General features: G+C 38.2%; 1 protein-coding gene across 1 annotated transcript in view; it reads right to left on the bottom strand.

Moving 5' to 3' along the window:
- Nucleotides 1-17,743, bottom strand: part of PPIL4 (peptidylprolyl isomerase like 4) — a 36,815-nt gene extending 19,072 nt beyond the window's left edge. Inside the window, exons 1-9 of the mRNA XM_058735605.1 lie at nt 17,599-17,743; nt 12,131-12,198; nt 11,982-12,046; nt 11,605-11,722; nt 10,763-10,905; nt 10,171-10,267; nt 9,314-9,430; nt 3,916-4,040; nt 1,455-1,521 (exon numbers count right to left, since the gene is read on the bottom strand). Of these exons, the coding sequence (XP_058591588.1) occupies nt 1,455-1,521; nt 3,916-4,040; nt 9,314-9,430; nt 10,171-10,267; nt 10,763-10,905; nt 11,605-11,722; nt 11,982-12,046; nt 12,131-12,198; nt 17,599-17,668 (870 nt within the window). The 5' untranslated portion in view covers nt 17,669-17,743. The remainder of the gene's footprint in view (nt 1-1,454; nt 1,522-3,915; nt 4,041-9,313; nt 9,431-10,170; nt 10,268-10,762; nt 10,906-11,604; nt 11,723-11,981; nt 12,047-12,130; nt 12,199-17,598) is intronic.
- Nucleotides 17,744-19,644: the final 1,901 nt, after the last annotated feature.

Here is a 19,644-nt window from a genome sequence, read left to right on the forward strand (position 1 = left end):
TATCATCTCCATTTTCTCAGAGAGAAAACATCAGTTTAGAAAGGCGTAGAAGTTGCCAAAGGTCAGCTGGCAAAGGTGAGAGCCAGGACGTGAGCTGAGGCAGTCTGACTGTAGTGGACATACATATACTTACAAACTGTGTTCCCCAAGTCCATAACCCCTTCTACTCAAAACCCAAAAATATCCTGAAAGTTCAAAGTTGTTTTTATAAATTTGGTGTTAAAATCCATTTGACACCAAAACAGTCTCCTAACAGGAGACTATGGACTTAATTTATTCCACTTGGTATGAATATGCATTCATTTCTGTCCAGAAATTGTGATTGATTATGGAGTGCTGACCCAGAGGAGTATGACACGGTCCACAGGTGTGTGTACACACACACATACACAATTACCTAAGTTCTGAAAAAGCCTGAAATCAGAAACAAAGCTATTCCCAATGGTGTGGATAATGGACTGTGGGCCTGAGATACCAAGGTCCTTGTTACATAAGGATTCTTCCCGTCAGCAACTTTGAAACCCCGTATTTCCATCTCGGACATCTGAACACTAGGAATGATGCATTTCAACCCAGCACTGATCAATTATCTCCTATATTCCTGGAAATGTATCCTTTGGTCTGCTCACAACTTACTAGAGGCAATTCAGAGAAGCAGACAAAAAAATAAAACCTAGTTACAATCATATTTATTTACCATGTATGTCAAGAATTAAATGGATCATAAACTCCATGAGAATACAAAGCTTTAGCCATCTTTGTATCTATATCATTTAGAACATCATCTGGTACATGGTAGGCAATCACTGGGGGCATAATTTTAATCAAGTCACATGACCACTATGTGTCTCCACTTACTTATTTGGAAAAGGAGGACAGTACCTATTCTCACAGAGTTGTAAGGATTAAATGCATATCAGGTAGTGTAACACCTGGCTTAAAGAAAGCTATTTGAATAACATAAGCTCTCGTCATTATTATAGATCTAGAAGGTACCATCTAATCCAATATTCAGGTTTTATTTACAAGGAGGGTAATATCTAGAAATAAGAGTTCCAGATAAACTGTCAAATATCATATAATAGTGACAGAGCTCAGATTAACACCTAGAACTTTATACTCAGTCTAGTTCTCTATTATTCAATTACAGATCTATGTAAACAATGCTGAAAAATCATTTCTACAACATGAAAGACATTACCTAAAACTTTAAAGTTTTAAAGATACACTAACTCAGACTGTACCTGAATCTAAACTAAAGGTACATATATTAACACCAACAGATGTTGTATTTATTTAAATAGAGGATATAATAAAATTATTTTTCTCGGGTGCCTAAAGGGCAAATTAATTTTCTAATCTCAGAGACTGGAAAAATTTTATAATTTTTCATACTTTAACACTATATAAGAGCAAAATAAATATAAACTTAATATATCTATATAATGACCTACCTTTTCAAATTCAATAAAAGCATAACAAAGGGATTCTCCTGTCTTCCAATCCCGGATAACTTCACAACTGAAAGAAAGTTTGGAAAAAGTGACTTTAAAAAAAAAGCATTTACTCTTACTCTTCAAAAGTGAAGAACAAAATACGCCATTTATTAAAAGTCAAAGTTAAATTCATGGAACTATATTTCTCCCAGTTTCTTCAATAACAATTCAAAAAAAGTAGTTCACCAGTGTAGTAACTAAATTATCTAAATTCTACTCTAAATTCCCAATCTTGGCCTAAATTCCTAATGCACTGAAGAAAGAATAACAGTATTTACTTTACCATGCCAAAAGCAAACTAATGCTAAAAAAACTCTTTAAGTCTTTATTCACTTCTAGTCCAAATGTAAATGAATTATAGAGTATACAATGATACTGCAGAATGTATACTGTAGTATACAATGTTACTGTATGTAAATTCATACACATGTACATGTTTAATAAGTTTATACTTTGTAGGGTTTTATTTTTTTATTTTCTTGAGAAAGAGAGGGAGCGCACGTGTGTGCAAGGGAGGGCAAAGGGAGACAGAGAATCCCAGGTGGGCTCCATACTCAGCACGGAGCCCAACGGGCTTGATCTCATGACTATGAGATCATGCCCTGAGCTGAAATTAAGATTCAGACGCTTAACTGACTGAGCCACCCAGGTGTGCCCTTGAATTTTAATACAAACCAAGCTCAAATTAAACTTCATAGCTATAGCTATTAAATAGAACTAATCCATCTTAACAATCAAGTAAAAGGGCCAATAAGAGGAGTTGAAATCACCTGGCTTGCCCATTTACTCACATACCATAAGTCTCATTTTAAAAACAGGAAATGAAATGAATAGGGAAATAAAACATTGTGAGACAAAGGAAAAGTAATCACATTATACCATATGGATCAACTGTTATGACATTTACATATATTAAAATGTAAATATGGAATAATGATCTAACCAAAACTATGACACAATCAAAGTAGTAGGTGGTATGAATGAAGATGGAGAGGATAGGAAGAGACGTAAACCTCATACGCCTCAGCAGGAAGTCAGTATATAATATCTAAAACTCAAAAATAAAAATGGGGCGCCTGGGTGGCGCAGTCGGTTAAGCGTCCGACTTCAGCCAGGTCACGATCTCGCGGTCCGTGAGTTCGAGCCCCGCGTCGGGCTTTGGGCTGATGGCTCGGAGCCTGGAGCCTGTTTCCGATTCTGTGTCTCCCTCTCTCTCTGCCCCTCCCCCGTTCATGCTCTGTCTCTCTCTGTCCCAAAAATAAATTTAAAAAGTTGAAAAAAAAAAAATTAAAAAAAAAAAAGTAGCAATATACGAGTATTTTTTGTAAATATGATATACCATAAGTACGTGGAGGAATAAAGTTGAGTAGCCATTTATGGTAAGATTTTTCTTTCAACAGGAAGAATAAAGAATGATTTCATAGGCAAAAACAAAAAAACAAATAAAAAGCCCCAAAACATAACCTAAAAGGAAATTCTAAACATAAAATAATACTTTTTAATCAATTACAGTTGACCCTTGAACAACATGGTGGTTAGGGGTCCCAGCCCCCTCCCCTGCAGTAAAAAATAAGCATATAATTTTTGACTCCCCCAGAACTTAACTACTAATAACACAGTCAATTAATACATATTATGTATGTTACATGTATTATATACTGTATTCTTATAATAATGTAAGCTACAGAGAAGAAAATGTTAAGAATAATAAGGAAGAGAATATACATTTATAGTACTATACTGTGTTTATCGAAAGAAATCTGTGTCTAAGTGGCCCCATGCAGTTCAAACCTGCAGTTGACCATGCAGGTCAACTGTATAATTGACCTTCCTCAAGAATATTTCCCTTTCTCACAGAAATACTAGCTTCATAGACTTTTACATTAACAATGCAGGGGAAGAAAGCATTATTAGCAAAAGAAAAAAATTTGGGAAAATTTAGATTCAAATTTATTTTGACATAGGGGTGCGTGGCTGGCTCAGTCAGTAAAGCGTGAGACTCCTGCCCTCAGGGTTGTGAGTTCAACACCCATGGTGGGTGTGGAGACCACTCAAAAAAGAAAAAAATTAATTTTGACATAGATTGCTGGTAATTCTAGGGAGAACTTATATAAGTATTTTAAATATTAAAGATTACTGAGAATACTACAGAACTACTTAAACTGCTTCCTGTCTTAGACTGAAAATGTCTGTTGGAAGTGGGAGAATCATTCAATTATATATGTGTGTGTGTATTTGTGTGTGTATATTTCTATATATACACATACACATATAAATACATCTTTTTCTCCCCTGCTATGCAAAAGTCATCTGTAAAATTCACCAGTACAAAATTCTAGAGTTCACAGATTCATCCAAAAATGTCATTAGAAAACCACCAATACCTAGTTTTTCTAAAATCACTAATTCTGGAGATTACCTTCTTATTGGCCCAAATCTTGAGAATATTATCTCCAGATCTTCATCTGTGGTCACTGGATTCAATTTACACACAAACAGCACATTTTCTGGAGGTTTAATATCTGCATCGGGTAGGTCTCCCACCTAAATTGTAAGTAAACAAAAATATAAATCAATTCCTTTGTTGTTTCTATTCTAACTACCCTACGTATGCCCAAAATGCTGATTTCCCTAAACAACTGAATTTACATTTGAAATTACAGGCTCAGGGGCACCTGTGTGGCTCATGAGATTGAGCCCCGCTTTGGGCTCTGTTCTGACAGCACAGAGCCTGCTTAGAATTCTCTTTCTCCCTTTCTCTCTGCCCCTTCCCCACTTGTGTGCTCTCTTTCTCAAAATAAATAAACTTAAAAAACAAAAAACAAAAAAAAAAAAGAAAAAGAAAGAAAGAAACTACAGGCTCAGGAAAAGAAATCTAAATAAGATTGTAAAATCTGAAACCATACTGTATTAATAGCTAATACTTGTCTGACTCTGACTTTGTGTGAATACCATGCTTCGCACTTCACACACACTACTGCCAATTCTTAAAACAACTGTGTGGTTTCCATTTTAAAAATGAGTAAAATAAAATTCAAGAATGTTAAATAATTAACTGAAGGCCACCCAGTAATAAGCAACAGAGTTGGGATTTGAGCCCAGATCTATCTGGCTTCAAAGTCCCAATTTTACCTCCTGTTTTTCTTTTTTCAAGTACTTCATATATTAAAAAAAAAATTATACAAAGTATATCTAAGGAATGGAGCATGAAAATAAAAAACACCCACGATGCCAACTAGCTTAAGAACTAAAATGTCCCTTTGGGCACTTTGGTGGCTCAGTCAGTTGGGAGTTTGACTCTTCATTTCGGCTCAGATCATGATCTCGCAGTTCATGGGATTGAGCTCTATGTTGGGCTCTGAACTGGTAGCCTGGAGCCTACCTGGGATTCTCTCTCTCCTTCTCTCTCTCCCTGACTCTGCCCTTCCCCTGCTTGTATTCTCTCTCTCTCAAAATAAACATTAAAAAAAAAAAAAAGAACTGAAATGTCCCCTGATCCCATTACTCTGTCTCACTAGAGTAACAAATATCCTGCTTTTTGGTTTTCCTTTTTGGCCATTCTCCTGTATCTTCAGAGTTTTCTCAAATAAATATGCATCCCCAAGCAATATAATTTAGTTTTGCTTGTTTTTAAACCTTTGAAAAACATGATCATACTGACACTAGCTTTCTGCATGAGTAATGCTCCATTCTTTCTGCGTCGTTGTTTGATGTGAACAGCAATAATTCAGGGAGAGTGTTTCTTGTTTTTTACTCTCACCCTCACTATCATCTTCTACTTCAACCAAAATGAACTCGACTTCACAACCAACTACTGCACCGAGTACGGTATCCCAGTTCTACTAGAGGACCAGTGAGGGTAACTGTGGGAGAACACATGATGGAAATGGTTTCATTGTGGCAACACTGTATTTGCCATGGGCCTTTAGATGGGCAAACAATACTTCTTTATACATAAATTTGAAAACTCTCAGTAATGATTTCTGATAACACTATCATGTGAAGTATCTCCTCTTGGATAAACACACTTTAAAAAAAATTTTTTTTTTTTTTTAAATCAGAAACAGTAATAAGCAACAGAGCCAGTTAGATCTGCTCAGTGCTTCTGAAGCCTAACAAAAGACAACAATCTGGAGCACCTGGCTGGCTCAGTTGATAGAACATGCTTGACCTCAGGGTTGTGAGTTCAAGCCCCACACTGGGCATAGAGCTTACTTAAAAAAAAAAAAAAAAAAAGAAGATGAAACCTGTTAATAGTGAGAATCAAAACAACACACAACCACATATTAGAATGGCTAAAATCCAAAACACTGACAATACCAAATGCTGACAAGGATGTAGAGCAATAGGAACTCTCCATCATTACTGGTGGGAATGCAAAATGGACAGCTAGTTGGGAGGACCGTTTGGCAGTTTTTTAGAGATAAACATAATCTTACCATAAATTCCAGTAATTGCATCTTTAGGTATTTGCCCAAATGAGTTAAAAATTTCTGTCCACACAAAAATCTGTACACAAACGTTTACAGCAGATTTGTTCATACTTGCCAAAACTTGGAAGCAATCAAGACACTTTTTTTGAGAGAGAGTACACACATGCACAAGCTGGGAGAGAGAGAATCCTAAGCAGGCTCCATGCCCGGCACAGAGCCCGGCGCTTGATCTCACAGCCTTTTGATCATGACCTGAGCCGAAATCAAGAGTTGTACACTTAACCGACTGAGCCACCCAGCTGCCCCAAGACATTTTTTAATAGGTGAATGTTTAAACAAACTGTGGTACATTCCATACAATGGAATGTTATTTCATGATCAAAAGAAATGAGCTATCAAGCCACAAAAATACACGGAGGAATCTTAAGTGCAAATGGCTAAGTGAAAGAAGGCAATCTTAAAAGGATACATACTATGTGATTCCAGCTATATGACATTTGGGAAAACGCAACTATGCAGACAGTAAAAAAAGACCAGTGGCTGCCAGGGGAGGGGGGGCAGGGAGAGATGAATATGTGAGCACAGAGGATTTTTAGGGCAGTGCAACTATTATGTATGATACTGTAATGACCGATACATGTTGTTACACATTTCTCAAAACTCACAAGATGTACAACACAGAGTGAAACCTAATGTAAATTATGGACTTTAGTTAATAATAATTTATCAAATATTGACTCACCAAGTGTAACATATCTACCACACTAATGCAAGATGTTAATAATAAGAGAAACTGTTGGGGAGAGGGATGAGTGTGCACAGAGAATTCTCTGTTACTTTCTATTCAATCTTTCTATAAACCTAAATCAGCCCTAAAAAATACAATCTACTTAGGGGTACCTGGCTGGCTCAGTCGGTAGAGCATGCGACTCTTGATCTTGGGGTTGTGATCTCACCAAGCACCATGCTCGGTGTAAATATTACTTAAAAAAGTAAAATCTTTGGGGCACCTGGGTGATTCAGTCGGTTGAGCATCTGACTTCGGCTGAGGTCATGATCTCACGGTTCATGGGTTCAAGCCCCGCGTCAGGCTCTATACTGACAGCTCAGAGTCTGGAGCCTGCTTCGGATTCTGTCTCCCTCTCTCTCTGCCCCACCCCTGCTCGCAATCTGTCTGTCTGTCTCAAAAATAAATAAACATTTTTAAAAAAGCAAAATCTTAAAAAAATATATAAACTCCAAATTTATTAAAGTCAAAGCAAAAAAAAGAATCCATGAGTCCTTAGTAAAAATGCACATATAAATAAAAAGATAAAAGAGAAGGGCCATTCCTTACAGCAGAAGGCAGACTGACAAGTGTAGAAGTAGTGGGAATTAGAAAATCACCACTCTACATTCATCAAAGTAAAGGCTGGTTGAGACAAGAATCATGAACAGCTGAGAAATCCACAGGGACAGTTTGATAAGGGACAAGATATTTGAAAGGTCTCAAATGCTACAGATTGTTTACTAGCTGCAAGGGAAAAACCAAGTATGCAATGGAGACACCAGGCAGAGGATTACCTCGATCAAGTAATCAAAATGAACTCTTTCCAATGAAGGGCAGATGGATATTGCGGACCTGTTACTGCAAATGTAACATCTGAGAAGGTCACTTATGAAGTATTCTGTCTGTGCACATAATCTGAATCTAATCACAAGGCAACTGTTGAACATTCTATAAAACAGATGGCTTGTATTCCTCAAAAATGGTAGCAGCATGAAAAATAGACAGGTTAAGGAATTCTTTCAAAGGTTAGAAGAAACATGATAACTAAATGCAACAGATGATCAGTTAAGAGCTGGATTGTAGACTTTATGGGGAAAGTTATAAAGATATTACTGAAATAACTGACAAAATTGAAACATGGGTAAAATTTTTATCAATTTTAAATTTCCGGATTTTGATAACTGTACTGTGAATATGCATAATAATATTGTTGCTCTGAGGAAATGCACACTGATATAAGAGGTAAAAAGGAATGATGTTTAGGACTCATTTTTGAATGGTCCAGAAAAAATAATATGTGTATATACATGTATAATTGGAGAGAGGAGGACGGGAGAGAGAAAGGGAGAATGAATAATCAAGCAGATGTGGCAAAAATGTTAAAAATTGGTGAATCTGAGTAAAAGGTATAGAGAAGTTCTCTGTACTACTTTTCTAACTTTCTCATAAATTTGAAATTATCTGAAAAATAAAAGGTTTTGTTATGCTAACCCAACATCTTCCTGGCATAAATTGCCTGTACTTTTGCTTTTGAAATTCTGATGCTAACATAATGTTCTTTCACTTATAAATCACATATTCTTCCTGCCCAGTTGCTCAAAAGATTTTTCTTTTAAGTGCAGTAATTTTCTTAGAACTTGTTATTCTGTTTGTTGTTCTGGGTCAATAGTTCCAGATACACAGTGTGCTCATTAAAAAGTGTATTTTCAAATTTTTTTTTAATTCAGTAAAGTTTTCTTGAATTGTAACCTTTAATATTTGTTCCTTCAGCTTGAGATGAGAACAATGAATTTTGAAACAGGGCAAGAATCTGCAAGCTCTAGTATGTAAAACAATGATAATAATAAAAACTGAATTATTCATTCAAATATTTATTGATGATCTACTGTGTGATAGGTATGCCTATTCGACAAAAAATTAACAAATGGAAAAAATGTCTGGTAGGTCAATTAATCACTATTGAAGAACTGTTCCCCAAAGGACTTCATACTGTTAATAATACAAAGCAGTATGTTTTAGGGTGCTCAATTTCTACACAGGTTCCTTCCTCCTATAACTACTTAACCTCAATACTTGAGTTGTATAAAGAATTATTAATATACATAAAATTCAGTGCAATAAACACTCTTTAAAAATGAGATAAATAGGGGTACATGGGTGGCTCAGTTGGTTAAGCCATCCAACTCTTGGTTTCGGCTCAGGTCATGATCCCAAGGTCATAGGATTAAGCCCCATACTGGGCTCTGTGCTGAGCTTGGAGCTGCTTGGGATTCTCCCTCTTTCTCCCTCTCCCTTTGTCCGTCTCCCCAGCTCACACACATGCACACTCTCTCTAAAATAAAATAAATAAATGAGATGAATATAAATAATTGAAATTCAACCCATATTCGAAGTTGTATATCCACTGCCTATTTTTGAAAAAGGCACTTAGCACTATATTGATAATGGAACCAAAATTTGTTTACCTTTCATGTGTCCTATAAAATTTAATCCAGAAAAAATTCAAAGCTAAGTTTTTAATATTCTGATTATCAAAGAGCCAAAAATAAATTTACAATGAGTTATATATTAAATAAATTTCAGAACAACTATATGACCAAAGATAATCATCTTACCATTTCTAACAGAATAGCTTGAGTTTTGGCCTCTTTTTCTGCCTTTATTTCTTCTACTTCTTCAGCTGATCTTCCTTTAAAATCATCAATTTCTTCATCTGCTCCTATTCGACCACTCTGTAAGGCAGAAGCCACTTAAAAATATACTGAAAGAACTGAAAAATCTGAGAAACATGGGAGACATGGCACTTTATCCTTAGTTCCATCAAATATGTTAGAACAGAAACTCAAACAAACTTACAAGCCTCAGAAAATTATTTTAAATTAATTTGATAATATTGGCCAGACTAAGCTTCTAATTTATTGTTAAATCAAGATAAACATTTTTAAAGAAACTATCTAGTATCCAACTCAGTGCTGAATGCAGAAGATAAATGATCTTAAAAGTTAAGCACCAAATCCCAACTATAAAAATCAATTCAGCTTTGACAAAGCTTCATAAACAGAAACTTATACCTTAAAATGTAAGAGGAAAAAGTCTGCATTATGCCACAAAAATATCGAGGTTCTAGTATAGCTCCAGAGTGTCCCCAGTTGAAAAGCTCCCTTACAAGATGATGTTTAATTTAGCCTGAAAGCTATACTCCTACACAGAGTTAGGAGATAAGAAAAACATTTTCACAAGGTATTAACATAAACTTCTAGAGCTAAGGCTCTACTGGTGGAACAGAAATTGAAGAAAGAAAATCAGGGAAATGAAAAGAAATTAGGGAAAGGAAAAAATAATTCTAAACTTGTCCTAGTACAACTGATCAAGCAAGACATTCTGAAGAAATAAGTTTCAACGGACTAAAAAGCAAAATCTATGCAAAGCATTAGTATGCACATACATTCAATCACAAGAAGGCTCCACTTACATCGAGCTGTTCCCTTGTAGGTTCTGGTGATCGATCAGGGATTAATAAATCTGGAGGGTCATCAAACGGATCATCTAAAATCACTGTGTGATTTATCCTTACAAAATAAATCCAAGTCAAAAGGTTACATTTACATTATTTCAAAATCCCTGTTTTACTTTTTATAAAGGTTATAACAAATGTCTTAAGTATCTCTAATGACAAAGAACCATAGGCACTTAAATTTTAATGCACAAGGATATATTACTAGAGTACCATTTATCTTAGATTTACTACTCTGCATTGCTCTAAAATAACATGTCTAATATTAACATAAATGTCTAAATCTTAGTAGTTTTGCCATTATTACACAATATGCATTTTTTAAAAACTAAATTAAAGGATTAATAATTCTTCCCAACATAAGCAACTATAATTAATTAGTACAAGTATAAAAATACAAAAAAATCTTGTTTGCTTTATGGAGTTTTATAGTCTTGTATTAATACACATTTTGGAATTATCCAAAAACCAGTCCTGCACTTGATATGTCCACTATGTGTCAAACACTACAGTATTAAAACATTCTAGTACATTGAGACAGCAAACACACCTGATATCCTGATATGGTACAAAGTCCTTGTCAACAAAGGTCTCATTAATTTTCTTAATTATGTCCATGCCTTCTGTCACCTCACCAAACACCGTATGAACACCATCAAGGTAATCTAGATTATCTCCTGTAGTAATAAGAAACTGCATAGAAAGACACAGCAAAATATAAAGATATATCTATAATTCTAACTGAAATCAATGACAGACTGATAGAAAAAATACACAAAAGTAATACTTCACGTTAACTGTGTGGATTCTTACCCACTTGTTACTTTTAAAAAGTATTCCCTGATTGTTTAAAATACTTGGGCAAACCAAAGCTCAGTTTCTTCACATGTGAACTGTGAGGAAAAAAAACCATCTACCCCAAAATGGGTTGTTGTAAGGATTAAACGAGACAATGAATGAAAGGTTCTCAATATGATCTGTTTTGAAGTACAGACCACAATGTCAACAGTGATGATCCATGGATAGTGGGATTGTAGATGCTATTTTCTCCCATGTACTGTTTTGTGTTTTCTGATCTCCTCATAATGGACATACCTTACATTTAAAAGGACAAAATAACTTTTTTTAAAGATTTTATTTTTAAGTCATCTCTACACCCAACATGAAGCTCAAACTCACAACCCCGACATTAAGAGTCGCACACTCTACCTACTGAGCCAGTCAGGCACCCCCCCAAATTTTTTTATATAGAAAAAAATATAGTGTAATATTTTTCTTCTAACAACTATCTTTGCAATTCTCTTCTTATTGGGTAGTTTGAAAAGATAACTCTGTGGCTCTTTCTAGTCCTTCATTTTAAAACAAAATTCATCTTCTCACTCATTTCCTCACCTGAGATCCATGTTGATCACTGCCATTGTTCACCATGGACACAGTGCCTTTCTTCTTGTGCTTAATTCTTGGTACTTTTTCAGCCTCGAAAAAGCTTGCTTGATCACCATACAGTTGACTGAAAAAATACATAATAAAGCTTTAAAATATAAGTACCCTCAATATGAAATACAGAAGTTCTAGTACCAAACAGAACTGCCATTTCTTTGTAGAAATATCATTATGATTCAAAATACTCTTTTTTGCTATAGACATTTAGGGAACTTAAGGGAAAAATCTATCTTTGAACGATATTTTAAAAAGCTGATTGAAATATGCTAGTTAACACTGTTAAGAGGCAATTCTATTTTTTCTCATTTAAAAACAAAAGAACTCACCCAAAAACAGACTCTCCTCCACGGCCAGTCCCTGTAGGATCACCAGTTTGTATAATAAAATCCCTCTATAATAAATAGGATACATTATTAAATCACAGAGTTTGCTAAGTGGTTCCAATAATAGACATGACTAATATCTACCAACTTACCTGTACATTGTGAATAAGACAATAATTGTAATATTTTATTTTGCACAACTTCAGGAAATTCAAGCAGGCTGAAAGAAAGTAAATATTAAACTTATCACAGTAGTTCACAAATACATTTTTAAGCAAGTATATGCACAGTTGGTATAATTTAATTTCTAAATTACCACATAAACACTTCCCCCCAATGCTCAAATGTCCAAAGTCATAAAAAAGGAAATTAGTGTAGGAAAAAAACAATATATTTTAAATCATCTTTGTATTCTTTTTTTTTTTTTTTAGGACTTCTTGATCATCCGAGCTAATGCAGGAAACTAACATTTGGGATAAGCAATCATTTATTAATGGATTAGTTTTGCAAGAGAAAAAAAAGAACAAAGAGTATACTACAATATAGTATAATTATATAACAACAGTACACTATAATACAGCAATATATTCTATAATATAGTATATACTGTATATATATGTACGTGTAGTACATATATATAGTATACTCTTAGATGTATACTATATGAATCCAGCAGAGTACCTGTAAATGGATATAAATTATATAAATTAGAGAAAATCAAATATCTGAGACCAATTTTTTTTAGAGATTTTATTTTAAGTAATCTCTATACCCAACATGGGGCTCGAACTCACAACCCCAAGCCCAAGTGAGCCAGCAAAGCACCCGAGACCAATTTTTTTACGATGATTAAATAGCCCTTCACAAAAATCCATACGCTGATCATGTACCAGCTTTCTCATATAAATTCACTCATTTATTCAATAAACATTTACTGAGTACGTTTTAGGTGCCTGGCACCACTGTCACAAATGCCATTAAACCATAGTCCCTGTCCTCAACAAGTTCACAGTCTAATTGTGGAGAGATACACTAACAAGTTCTCGGAACATTAAGCCAGAAACCAGACAGAAAGACCTATGAGGCTGTCTAGAGAGCCTATACCCAAACCAAATTAGTTACAATACTGGATATACCCGATAATACCATTTGTGCCACTTAAATAGCAAAATAGTAAAAAGTGAGTTTAAAAAAGCCGCAAGAGTTCAAAAGAAAGATTGTTTCTGGCCAGGAAAATTAGAAGACCTCATGGAGGTTTAAGGTGGGCATTAAAAGAACTAGACAGGCAAAAAGTAGATCGAGTAAGCATTTCAAGCTGAGAAGACATTATGAATAAGTCTAGAAGTGCAAATTTAAATGTTTTCTGAAGGGTCCGAAAGACCAGTTTATGTTCTGTAACACCCTGGTTATACTAGAGTAAGAGAGAGTAGAGAGACTGAAGGGGTAGGATGGGGCTAATCTATTGGAAGGTCTTGAATACCAGGCTCTTGATAGTTTTTCTGGAAAAAACAGATTTCTGGATTACTGTTAAATACAATGCTACATAGTGCATATGGTACGAATGTGCAACAAAGGTACCACTCTGGTAGGGGATACTGAAAATGGGAGAGGTTGTGCATATGCGAGCATAGGGGGTATATGGGAAATCTCTCTAAATACCTTTCCCTCAATTTTACTATGAACCTTAAATTGTTCTTAAAATATAAAGTCGTTTAAAATAGGAAAGGGGGGTGGTGAACACAGAATAATGTACAGAGAAGTGGAATCACTATACTGCACCTAAAGTAATGTAATGCTACGTGTCAACTAAACTCAAATTAAAAAAAAAAAAATTTTTTTTAAGGCAAGGGGGAGAATCTATAGATTAAAAGATATTTAAGAAAGGGGTATGCCTAGCTGGCTCAGTCGGTAGATTATGGGGCTCGATCTCAGGGTGGTGAGTTCAAGCCCCATGTTGGGTGTAAAGATTACTTAAAAATAAAATCTTTAGGGGGGCCTGGGTGCCTCAGTCACTTAAGCGTCTGACTTTGGCTCAGACGCCATGGTCATGATCTGGTGGTTCATGAGTTCGAGACTGCGTTGGGCTCTGTACAGACAGCTCAAAGCCTGGAGCCTGCTTCAGATTCTGTGTCTCCCTCTCTCTCTGCCCGTCCCCCACTTGCTCTCTCTCTCTCTCTCTCAAAAATAAACATTAAAAATAATTAAAAATAAATAAAAATAAAATCTTTAAAAAATATTTTTTAAAACAAGGTATTTAAGAGATCTATCAACCAATATAATAATGGACCTTGTATGGATCTGCATTTAAATTAGCAAATATTTTTAAAAAAATTTTTTTAAATGTTTGGGGCACCTGGGTGGCTCAGTCGGTTGGCCGTCAGACTTCAGCTCAGGTCATGATCTCATGGTTCATGGGTTCGAGCCCCATGTTGGGCTCTGTGCTGAGAACTCAGAGCCTGAAGCCTGTTTCATATTCCGTCTCCTTTTCTCTATGCCCCTCCCCCGCTCGCGCTCTGCCTCTCTCTCTCAAAAATAGACAAACATCAAAATTTTTTTTACTTTTTATTGATATTTGAGAGACACAGAAGGAGACAGAGAGAGAGAGAGAGAGAGAGCACTTGCGCACGCACTTGAGCAGGGGGAAGGGCAGAGAGATGGAGACAGAATCGGAAGCCAGCTCCAGACAATGAGCTGGGAGCTGTCAGCACAGAACCTGATGGGGGCTCGAACCCACAAGCAGTGAGATCACGACCTGAGCCAAAGTCGGACACTTAACCAACTGAGCCACCCAGATGCCCCCAAATTACCAAATATTTTTAAAACATTTATGAGACAATAATAAAATATGAATGAAATTAAAATATTACTGCTAATTTTTTAAGATATGATAATGATTTGGGGTTATGTTTTTTTTTTAATAATTTTTTAGAAATTCAAAATGAGGGGTGCCTGGGTGGCTCAGTCAGTTAAACGTCTGACTTCAGTTCAGGTCATGATCTCGCTGGTCCCTGAGTTGAGCCCCACGTCCAGCTCTGTGCTGACCACTTGGAGCCTGTTTCGGATTCTGTGTCCCTCTCTCTCTCTGCCCCTCCCCCGTTCACGCTCTGTTTCTCTCTGTCAAAAATAAACATTAAAAAAATTTTTTAAAATACAAAATGAAGTAATTACAGATAAAATAAATCCCATGTAATAGACTTATTACAAAAAATCCAGTATAAATGAAACAATACTGGTTATGTGTTGACAGCTCTTCATTATAGCCGGTCATTGGCGCATGAAGGTTCATTTACGTGACTCTTTCTACTTCTGTATAGGTTTCAAGTTTTCTATACTAAAAAGTAAAAAAATGAAAGAAATAGAAGAAAGGGAGAGAGGGAGGGAGGAAGGAAAATAAGCCTGGATATGTTTACTATAAGGTGATAAGCAGTGACACACGTAAGTAAGTATCCAATCACATGCTTGCAAATATATACAAATGGGGTGGGCTTAGTTTTTAGCGTTCCAAACTGCAGTTGCAGAATTGCTACTTGTCTATTCTGCCTGCGTTCACTAGGTGGGCAAACCCTACTCCCTCTTGAATTCCTCACAACCCTGGGAAAAGAGGCCCCAGCCAGGTGCCCCACACGAAGAAACCAACTCAAAGAAAAGCAAACCAAGAGATGAAAAATACAATTCCCTATAACATCATTTGAACCCCTGGATCCCACCATCCTTAAAGCCAAGTTTACCCCAGTAGCAGGAGGCAATCAATTATTTTCTTTGTTTAAGCCAATTTGATTTGAGTTTCTATCATCTGCACAGAGAATCCTAACTAACAAACATACACATATATACATTAGTCACTATAATGAGCCTTTAGTGTGTGCAAAGTGGCAGGCGTTGCACTAGGTGCTTAGGATAGAAAGACAAGGAAGGCACTACAGTCCCTCCTCTCCTGGAGTTTACGTTCTTGAGGAGACAAGAACTGCAAACAATTACAGGATAACAGGCAAACGATGTAACAGAATGTGTTACATGCTTTTTAAAAAGATCTTAGAGCAGAAGAAACAGATCTAACTCTGCTCAGGGACAAGGGAGAGCCTCACAGAAGAAATCATGCTTGATCCAAGGTGTGAATAATAAGCAGGAAGTCGGCCAACGGGACAACAGTAGAGAGAACTGTGGGGTAGAGGCAACAGTATGAGAAAGGCCGGGAAGTATGACTGAGCATGTAGTGTTGTGGGGTGGGGGTGGGGGGTGTACAACTGAGTGTAGGATACTGTGACAGCAGGAAAGCAATTACTGCACGTGGTACTGTGGCTTGTTTCATCTTGAAAAAAAAATTTTTTTTTGAATGTTTATTTATTTTTGAGAGACAGAGAGAGAGACAGAGCATGAGCAAGGGAGGGGCAGAGAGAGAGGGAGACACAGAATCCAAAGCAGGCTCCAGGCTCCGAGCTGTCAGCACGGAGCCCAACGGCGGGGCTGGAACCCACCAGCCGTGAGATCATGACCCGAGCCGAAGTCGGACGCTCAACCGACTGAGCCACCCAGGCGCCCCTCGTTTCATCCTTTTGATGGACTCTGCGTTCCAAGGGGACAGGATGCTAATTGTAACTTATCTCTGTGGCCTCCAGCTTCTCCCTGATCTGAAACATCCTCCACTGTTGCCCCTTATCTTCCTAAAACAAGTCGGCCATGCCTCAATCCTGCTTTTAAAACCTTCCAGGACCCTCATCAGTCGTCAGTAGAGCACACAAGACTATTCACATCTGACCTAACCAATATAACCTATACGACCAGACACGCAGTCTGCCATTCCGTGTCACATATCATTCCTTCAAGCCCTGCCAAACTACTTGCTGTTTCCAGAAAGTTCTAAGCAAACTTAAAAAAAAAAAAAAAAAAAACACCCTCACTCCCACTCATCTTTCAAAGAGCTAGTTCAAGTGTTCTACTTTCTTTGCTGGCTTCACTTCTCCCCGCCCCCAGCCAGGAAGAATCACTCCTCCCTCCGGTTTCCATGGCAACTTACACATTCTTCAACCACAACACTTACAATGGGTTTGTAAGACTTAACAACACTTAAAGGGGCTCCCACGCCTATTTCTCTCGGTGGAAAGTTAGACCCTTAAGGACAAGACGCCTATCCCAGAGCCTGGCAGTCTACACAGCAGGCGATCAATGAGCGTTTGCTACGGCTCCGTGCACACCTCCGGACAGCCCTTCCTCCACCCACGCTGGATGCCCACACTCACTGCTCCAAACACATCCTTCGTACTTCCATCAGGACTCCCTGGTTACACCCCAAGGAATACTGGTTGTGTTCCTCTCACGAGTAAAGCGCAGTACAGCCACAAAACCTACAGGCTTGGTTATATGCAGCCTGCACGCGCACACACGCACACACACAGGCATTTAATGCCACAAGCACCCGCCCCCCGATTGGCCGGCACCAGATTCGAGACAGAGGCCGCTCCTCACAAAAACTTTTCCAACCACGGCCCGCTAGTGAAACAGCCCAGTCGTGGGCGCCAGGAGCCCAGAAGCCCGAACCCCGTCAAGGGGGCCGGGCAGCGAAGGGACAGTGGGGAAAGGAGAGCGCGGCCCCGGCGAAACGCGAGCCGGGCCCGGGCCTCACCGCGCGGCCGCTCCTCGGTGTACAGATCGATGACGACGTCGCCCAGAGTGGTCTCCAGCAGAACCGCCATGGCGCCCGCTGCTCCTCCGCAACAAGCCGCGGGTGTGACAGGCGCAGCCCGTCGTGGTCTACGCCACGCGTCACTCTCGGCGCGACGCCTTTTTACGTCATTCTTCCGGCGACTCCGCCCCCCTCGCAGGCGGCTAGGTCCGCGCGTTGGCTGTGTCCGCGTGGTGGGGTGCTGATGGGTCCCGCCTCTGGCGCGGTCCTTTTGAAAATCCTGGTTCGCCCCGGGCGACTGGCACGGAAGCCTGTCGCTCGAAAGGACGTCTGTAAAGGGTATTGTGCCTCTTTTGTGTCCATCTCAAGAACGAGGCGGACCTTCCAGCAGCCGTTTCTTCTCTGCTCCTCGCCGCCTCGAGGGCGACAATGGCGCCAGCTTCGCCTGTGTTCTTGCGGGTACTACTCGGGGTTTACTAATCGGTGTCTTCTCGTCTCCCTAAATCGAAACCTTTAGGCGTTAAATGCACAATTTGTCACCCAGAAAGGTGGTTCACAGGGAGTTCTTCCCTGGCTAATCGTGCCTGGGGCAGAGGCCCTGTTACGGCAACAGATAGTGGTTGGTCCTTCGTGCGACAAGCTGAAAGGCTTCAGCCCCAACTGTCTACTGGTTTTATCCATAATCTTTGACTTTGAAGACTTAACTACATTTGGTCTCCGTTCAGGGTTTCCATGCAAAGTTTATTCCCCGAAATCTGTCCAAGCAGATCACTCCCCTTTTTTTTTTTTTTTTTTTACCATTTTATACATACTTCTAGCTTCCAATTACTTCACATCTAAATAAAAGCCAACGTTTTTATAACGGTCTACAAGGCCGTACCGGATACTCTGCTGCCAGGTCTTACTTGTCTTCTCTCCTATTCTGAAGCCACACAAGACTCTTGCTATTCTTTGAACACTATTGGCCATTCTTCTGCCTCAGGCCTAGGGGCTCGCTGCGCGTTCAGATTAGAACCCTCCTGTCTAGATACTTGCATGGGTCTCCTTCACCTACTATAGGTCTCTTGCTCATAGGTCATCTCAATGAACCCTTCCCTGACCACCATAATTAAAATTAACCCCGTATATACATGTTTGGTTTTTTTCCAGACAGCTTTTCTCCATGGCACTTTTTACTATCTAACATGCTATTTATGAATTTGTTTATATTTTTATATTATTAAAATATGAGCTCTAGGGGTGCCTAGGTGGTTCAGTCCATTAAGCGTCCAACTCTGGATTTCTGCCCAGGTCATGATCTCACGGTTCCTGAGTTGGAGCCCTGCATCCGGCTCTCTGCCCTCAGCCCAGAGCCTGGTTCAAATCCTTTGTCCCTACCTCTGCCCCTCCCCTGCTTGCACTCCCTCCCTCTCTCTCAAAAATAAACATTTAAGGGGCGCCTGGGTGGCTCAGTCTGTTGAGCTTCCGACTTCGGCTCAGGTCATGATCTCACAGTCCATGAGTTCGAGCCCTGTGTCCGGCTCTGTGCTGACAGCTCAGAGTCTGGAGCCTGCTTGGGATTCTGTGTCTCCCTCTCTCTCTGCCCCTCCCCCACTCACGCTCTGTCTCTCTCTCTCTCTCCTTCAAAAATAAATAAACGTTAAAAATAAAAAAAAAAAAATAAACATTTAAAAACAATAATAATAAAATAAAATATAAGCTCTAGAAGGCTATAGCCAATTTTGCCTGTCTTATTTACTGCTATATCCCTAGTGCTTATGACAGCTTGCCACTTAATGGATGAGTAAATATTAGCTGAGTGAATTAATGAATATTGGCAATTAAATGCAAATTAAAATAACAATGAAATTGTTGATGGGAGTGTAAAATAGTACAGCTATTTTGGACACTGCATTGAACTCAACTGATCTTTTCCCAATATAGTAAGAGTACAGATTACAGGGTAATATTTGATAGAATTTTGTATATGCTTAAAAGAAATATTATAGATGAAGAAAAAAGAGGATTTGGAAAAATTAAGTAATTTTTAATGACAAATTTGGACTA

The sequence above is a fragment of the Neofelis nebulosa genome, chromosome 6 (genome assembly GCF_028018385.1).
Source record: "Neofelis nebulosa isolate mNeoNeb1 chromosome 6, mNeoNeb1.pri, whole genome shotgun sequence".
NCBI lineage: Eukaryota > Metazoa > Chordata > Mammalia > Carnivora > Felidae > Neofelis > Neofelis nebulosa.